This window comes from Geospiza fortis, unplaced genomic scaffold (genome assembly GCF_000277835.1).
Source record: "Geospiza fortis unplaced genomic scaffold, GeoFor_1.0 scaffold241, whole genome shotgun sequence".
Taxonomy (NCBI): domain Eukaryota; kingdom Metazoa; phylum Chordata; class Aves; order Passeriformes; family Thraupidae; genus Geospiza; species Geospiza fortis.
Window position 1 is genome coordinate 754,813 of NW_005054491.1, and position 7,160 is coordinate 761,972.

General features: G+C 49.8%; 1 protein-coding gene across 1 annotated transcript in view; it reads right to left on the reverse strand.

The window, feature by feature from the left end:
• SBNO2 (strawberry notch homolog 2) overlaps positions 1 to 7,160 on the reverse strand; it is a 48,436-nt gene that overhangs the window by 22,185 nt on the left and 19,091 nt on the right. The window contains exons 5-9 of the mRNA XM_031063290.1: positions 3,413 to 3,505; positions 2,434 to 2,530; positions 2,087 to 2,247; positions 1,545 to 1,678; positions 911 to 1,001 (exon numbers count right to left, since the gene is read on the reverse strand). Of these exons, the coding sequence (XP_030919150.1) occupies positions 911 to 1,001; positions 1,545 to 1,678; positions 2,087 to 2,247; positions 2,434 to 2,530; positions 3,413 to 3,505 (576 nt within the window). The remainder of the gene's footprint in view (positions 1 to 910; positions 1,002 to 1,544; positions 1,679 to 2,086; positions 2,248 to 2,433; positions 2,531 to 3,412; positions 3,506 to 7,160) is intronic.

The window sequence follows — 7,160 nt, forward strand, 5'->3', positions numbered from 1 at the left end:
CTGTTGGTAGCTGATGTCTTCAGCATTTGTGTTTGGCACTGAACTATTGTGATGACAGGGACTGTAAATGCCTGGAGAAGTGCCCCAGCCAATGTGTCAGCACATCTGGAAGCCTGCAGTGAACTGTGGGGACCGTGCGAGGACAGAGATTTTCTGGCAAAAAAAGTGCTTCCTTTTTTTAAGCAACAGTTTAGAGTCTTTCATTGCTTTGACCCTTCCTGTCTGTTTTAATTCCTCCTGGAAAATCATTCTCTCTGACCAGGTGAGATTGTTGCCTGTATCACTGCCATGGGTCCCACATGTAATGAAGTACAAGGGGGAAAGGCTTGGTCCTAAGCTGGAGAAAGTTCCATTTGAAGCCTTTTGGGGCTGAACACAAAATCCCTTTCAATCTCTTAGTGGAGCACATTCAGAGGTGTCAAACATCTGTGGTTTCTTTGTAAGAGCTGGTTGTTCAACACCATTAAAACCAGAGGAGAGGATTTAAGTGAACTGGAAGACACTGGACTCAACCACAGGCCACAACAGACACCAGTCCAGGCACCTCTGGTCTCCCTACAGCTTTGAGAAGTGATTCCATGGACCAGCACTGGGAAAGGCTGGCCCAGGAGAGCAGAGCACATCTCACAGAGCTGTTCTCTCCACAGGATTTCTTAGGAATGGTGAAGAAGGTTCCAGTTCTGCTGTACTTGCATTTGCCTGCAGTCACTTCCCACTCCCTGCAGGGAACAGCTCTGTGCTCCCTGTGCAGCTCCATAATAAAAATAACTGGAGTCCCAAGTGGGAAGAGCTGGCTGGGAGGAGAGAACAGAAGCTCTGCTGCTGCCTGAGCCTCGTCCTGCTCCACGTGCTCAGCCAGAGCCTCCAACTGCTCCTGACTCCCAGAGCAGCAGCGCAGCTCCTCTCCTACCTTGTTCAGAGCATGCACAGGAATGTGGGAGGCCTCGATGTCCTTCAGGTCCCTCTCAGCATCGTACTTGAGATCATTGGAGACGCTGAACCTGTGAAGGAGATGTGGGGTGGTTATCTTCTCCTGGGGCTGCTTATCTCCCCCAGCAGTTGGGGCTGGGGATGTCCCCAGGGAGTCAGGGCACAGGGTGATTAACAGCTCTGATTAAAGCGGGACTTTTCACATCTGCCACTGCCCACAGCCCCCAGTGTGAGATCTGACAGCCCATCTGCCCCTCGGCACAGGCTGTGATGTGCAGCAAAGCCCCTTATTCCTGGCTCTGCACCCAGGAAACCCAGGAACAACCCTCCACGACTCCAGGGACAGCAGGGCCAGGCTTGACACCTCACCCCAAAGAGCACAGAACCTGTTATTTCACAGTGACTCATTCCCCATCCCTGCTGCAGGGGGAATATTCCCATTTCACAGGCAGCAGTCAGGCACTAAGAGGTGGAAACGACTTACCCAAGGCCACAGCATGACTCAACTCTAAAGCCAACATCAGCACTAAAGAATTCCTTACTTCCAGATCCAAACTTACTCCAAGGTCTTACGGGAAAAGAGGGAAAAAAAAAACCCAAAACCAACAACTTACCACAGAGCTTTTTTCCTCCCTTTAAGATAATTTTCAAAGATGATGCCTGCAACAGTCCTGCCCTTCCCGACTCCAGCACCGTCCCCGATCAGAAACCCAGCTCGCTGCCCATTGGGCAACAAAACTTCATGTTGCTGCAAAATCAAGAACAAAACTGAAAATTAAAGTTAAAGATTTGCCTTTGCTAAGAGCTCTGATGTGAGCACCACTTAACCCTTTCACACATCCCACAGATGCATGTGCACTGCTTAGCCAAACAACAGGAAAGATCAGGAGTTGTGATCAAGCTCACAAGTGGCAATTCATGGAAAAGGTCCCCCCAAATGTAAAACCCTTTGCAAGAAAAGTCCAAGATTCTTGTCTCTTTGGGAAACAGAGCACACAGAAGCCCCCGGCTTCAAACAATCCTCCAAAAGGCATTTAAAATGCCAAAGGAGTTTCATCACCCAAATTACAGTCATTTTAAAACACATGTTTTAAACACCTGGCCCTGCAAGAGGCATTTTCCTTCAGGTGTGAGACACCTGAGGTGCAGGAGGTACCTGGCAGGCGTAGATGATGGCTTCCAGCTGTAGTGCAGACAGGGAGCCTTTGTCAGCCACAGAGCTGGGCAGGGAAAGGCTGTAGGTAATGTCAGGTGGGGGGACACTGGACAGGGTGCTCGTCTCAACCACCAGGTCAGGATGGTGCTTCCCAATCTTGGCTGAATGACAACAGAACACAGGTCAGTCCAGGTCTTTACTGCCAGAGCTCATCACCCAGCCAGAGCCCAGGGCACTGTGGAGTTCTCCCTAGAAAACCACAAGCCTGGGAGGTGCCACAGCAAACACACAATTAAATTAGGTTGGTGCACAATGGAGTGAACAGAGCTTCCCAAGGAAACACTCACACTTTGAAGGGACATATTCTGCATACGTCTCTGTCTGCCCCAACTCTTCTGTTTCTTCCTCCTCACCTTCATCTTCCTCCTCTGCAGGAGCCTGAGACTGAAGAAAACAGCATTGACCCAATGTTAATGCTCTTGCTGAGCTACAGACATGAGTTGTGCTGTGCCCAGCCCCAAACTGCCACTGAAACCATCCCCAAAGCTAAACCCCCCTAAAAATCACAATCCATCTCATTCCCAGACTAAGGATAGCCATCAGTGGGAGCTGATGGTTCTTGCTCAGCTACAGACATGCACTGTGCTGTGCCCAGCCTCAAACTGACACTGAAACCATCCCCAAAGCTAAACCCCCCTAAAAATCACAATCCATCTCATTCCCAGACTAAGGACAGCCTGTGCCCAGCCTCAAACTACCACTGAAACCATCCCCAAAGCTAAACCCCCCTAAAAATCACAATCCATCTCATTCCCAGACTAAGGACAGCCATCAGTGGGAGCTGATGGTTCTTGCTGAGTTACAGACACGACTTGTGCTGTGCCCAGCCTCAAACTGACACTGAAACCACCCCCAAAGCTAAAACCCCCCTAAAAAAAATCACAATCCATCTCATTCCCAGACTAAGATCAGTGGGAGCCCACCCCAGGGGCTGTAAAAGCTGCCCCATGCCAGGTTCTCACCAAACTGGAGAAAGATGTTGGCACCACTCCTGGCATGGGCTGTGGGGTCATTGAGCCCTGCCCAACCTGCCCTGAGCGGGCACCTGGCCCAGCCTTACACCCAGAGCTGTGCCCACAGCACAGAGCAAAGTCCTCAGAGCCCAAAGTATCCCCAGGGTCCCCTCTGGGAAATGTAACACACTTCTGGGAAAGGGCAGGGACTTGTGCCTGAGCTTCCTGTCTCACTCCCTCTGAAGGGATAAAGGTCAGAAGTGCTGCCCTCAGCACTGGCATGTCACCAGGAGCATCCCACTGAGGCTCTCACCTGGTAGCTGATGAGGAGTGGGGTGCTGGGGACAGCAGGAACGTGGTCACTGGAGCTGTTCAGGCCAGGGAATGGTGTGCTGGGTGAGAACAGCTGCAACACAGAGCGTGCAGGTGAGGAAGGGCAAACATGGACATGCACCAACAAAGATCCTTGGGCACTCTGATCCCCGGGCCATGCAGCTTGCCAGGAGAGAGCTCCCAAGACACTCCACAAGGAGAGTGAGCTCCTAAGATATTCCAGGCTGAGGAGATCCTTTTCTGCTCCCACACAAACAAATTCACCCTGGAATTTCCCGACAGAGAGCAAGGTCAGGCCAGCAGCTCGTGGCATCCAAAGCAATCAGCAACTCCAGGAGCAGCTCTACTCCAAGTTCACAGCCTGTGCAGAGTGCCAGGCTCAATGACAGACCCAGGCTCCACCAGCAGCAGAGAAACATGGGAAGTTCTTAGGCATAAACACTCCTATTTTTAAATAAAATTTAAGAAAAATAAAAAGAAGAAGAAAGAAAAAAACCCACCCTCCATTCCTGGAAGCCTGAGTCAGAATTACCAGAAGGAAGCTGGACAGAACAAGTGTTTTCAGTGCCAGCAAATCTGGAGAGCAGGTGAAACATCCCCACCTACAAATCCAAGCTCAGTTTGGTCTCAGACAGGAGAAAGGCCAGGAGCTGCTGGAAGGGCAGGATGTGTTCTCCAAGCTCCAGCAGCAGGAAGCAAATGCAAGGCTGAGTTTGCATCCCCAAAATCCCCAAAGTACAAACCTTTGCTATCCTGACCCAGCATTCCACCTCAGAGGAAGCAACAGGAACCTTGGCTGTTTGGGGCACTTGAAAACCACCCACACAGGTGAGAATGTGCTGTGAGGGTCAAAGCAGGTGGGAGCAGGAGCTGCAGTGGGAGATGGATCATCCACCTGTATTCCTGCCTTTCCCTCCCCTCCCTCACCTCCTGCTTTGATTTTCTCCTCCCTCTGTGTTAAGAACATCCAGAGAAGAGAAACACAGATCCATGAGAGCACGGGGCTGGAAGTAGGAGAGAGATCAACAATTGCACAACCACAGCCTTGCTCTTACTCCACTTTTTTCTCCTCTGCATTATTCCCCATTTTGTCCCACCTTGCAGTGACCTCCCTGGACTGGAATCAGTCCCACGTGGCTGCCAAGCCAACCTCTCTCTGTGTAAATCCCTTCCCTGGGTTCTGAGCTGGGAGAAGGCTGCTCACATCTTGAACATACTGTGAATGAGCAATAAAAAACTGCATCAGCAGCTCTCAAATTCCAGTCACAGGCTTCCAAGGCTGGGCTGTGCTTCCCGGCCTTAAAAACACTGGGAATGTGTGAGATGGATGACAGAAAACACAATGTATGACAGGGACTATTTTTAAAAGGTTATTTCACAACTCCACTACAATCAAAGCTGTTTTGTCTGCTGCTCCTGCAAATATTTCACAGGGTAGCAGCTCTTCCCTCTCTGCCCATTCCTGAGGGATAAACAGAGCCAACATATTGGCTACAGCTCCTTTCCTTGGGATAACAGCTCTCCCCACTGGCACACAGAGGCACTTCTGTGTGCAGCCCTTTCCACTTTGATCCCAAACCACCTCAATTCAGGGATTCTCAGCGAGCTGGGAATGTTTATTTTTACAGACAACAAAGCACAAGGCTGTTCCTGGACCTGGGATCCACAGATGGGTCTCCCCCAAGATGCATCCAGCTTGGCGTGTCCCATGTATGAAAACTGTGAGAGAATGATGTTCCTGCTCTGTCTGGGTCTCTGAGACAAAAGTTCTAGAAAAACTACACTCCTGATAACCCAGCAGTGGACTGTGGGTCAGATCTGGCTGCACAGCCACAGATGAGTGATGTTCTGGATCACAGGAATCAGAATTTAATGTGATGGATTTTCCATCACTGTAGCTTAGTGACTGCTCTGGGTGCTCAAAAGCCAAAATTCCTGCAATTCTATGGAAAACTAGGATGGTGTGGTGATGTGGGGAGGGACAAGATTATCAAAGCTGCTGATATCCCACACCTATGTGCAGAGGCCAGGGGTGAATCAAACTGGCAGTACTTTTACCCAGTACATGGTGCCACTTCCACACAATAATGAAACCAAAATCTCCTGTCCATGAGGCACCTCACTGACACCACCTCAGGAAATGTTACTCAGTTGAAAAACAGCCCAAAAAAGCAGCAACCCTGCCCCAACTGCCTCAGCAAACACAGATAAGACAACATTCAAAATTAGCTGGAGATTCCTTTCCAAAGGAAGTCGTTTATAAATGGAATTCCAAGGAGTTAATTGGCCTTATCTGAGCCCAAGAGCTCAGCAGGACAGGAGGGTAGAGGGCAGGGCATGAGGAACAGCATGGGACAGGGACGAGGAACAGCACAGGGACAAGAACTCTGCTGGAGATCCTGCTGTGGTCACACAAGTCAGTCTCACACTTACACAACGTTTATTTCTCCCTTGTTTTCTTCATGCTGCATTCAGAACAGCGTTTCCCAGTAAGTTTTTGTTGTCCGCTCCACAAACAAAGAACTCCAGGATTTTCTAGGCATTGAATGTCTCAGCCAGAGTTCACATGATTGGAAAGAGCCCACCACAGAACCATTTCTGCAGAGATTTAGGCTTTTACATAAAAACCCAACAATAATATGAGAACAGGAGCAATGTGGCACATGGCTCCTCTGTCCTGGGGGATGCATCTGCTCTCCAGCATTTTTAACCATCCAATTTGCAAGCCTGGGATGTCTGCAGCCACCTCTTGCATTCCAATAGCTCAGCTCTCTTCCTGCTGCCTCAAACTGCAAGTTCCAACTGGTCTGAGGCTTGCAGAAGGAACAGCTCAGGGAAGCACAGTCAGAGAAACCGAGCACAGCAGAGCCTCAAAATGTAGCAGTGATTACCCCAGCTCCCTCCTGGGGTAGCACTTTGGGTGTTTTTCCCCTCATTCTTCCTAAGAGTGTGACCTACAGTGGAAATGTGAGGCACAGATGGACCTGCAAGAGCTGAGACCCAGATCCACGGGATGTGGATGATGTGGTTCCAACAACCACTCTCTGCAGAGCAGAGAGCAGAAGGCTGGTGAAAATGCCCAAAAAATGCCCACAATCAGGTGATGCTGAAGGACTGCAAGGAGCTCCTGCACCCCAAGAAACTCTGGGATGTAAAATCTTGCAGGGACTTGCACTCACAAAGCAAACACAAATGGTGAGTCTTAAGTTGAGACAGTTATTTAGTCATTGTTGCTGAACTGTTTGCCCTGGTGAACAAACAAAAGGTGCTGCTGTGGAGGGAAGTTCATGATCCATGTCAGGATGGTTTCACTGGAGTCCATCCCTTCAGCACTCCCAAGAGCCCTGGACCTGCTGGACTTAACCCCACTTTACCCCTTCCCTCCACCAGTGAAATAACATCACCATACCTCAAACTTCACCCAAAGGAACAGGGTTGGTTTCTTAATTCCTTGGTAAAACCCCCATGGGATGAAGGCTGAGGTACCTCCTGCCTGTTGGGAGGATGGGAAAGGAGCAGCCCTGTCCTGGATAGCCAAGTAAATTGTATTCTATTTGCCATCTGTATGGCAGGTGGCTTCTGTTAAGTGGCCATTTTCCTTATCTCTTCCACAACCACTCCTCCCTCCAAAAACATCTGCTGATAACAGACTATTGAATGTCACTGCATGGCTGATAAGAACCATAACATCCCATTGTGAGATGTGAGCCCAGAGGGAGGAGCCAAGC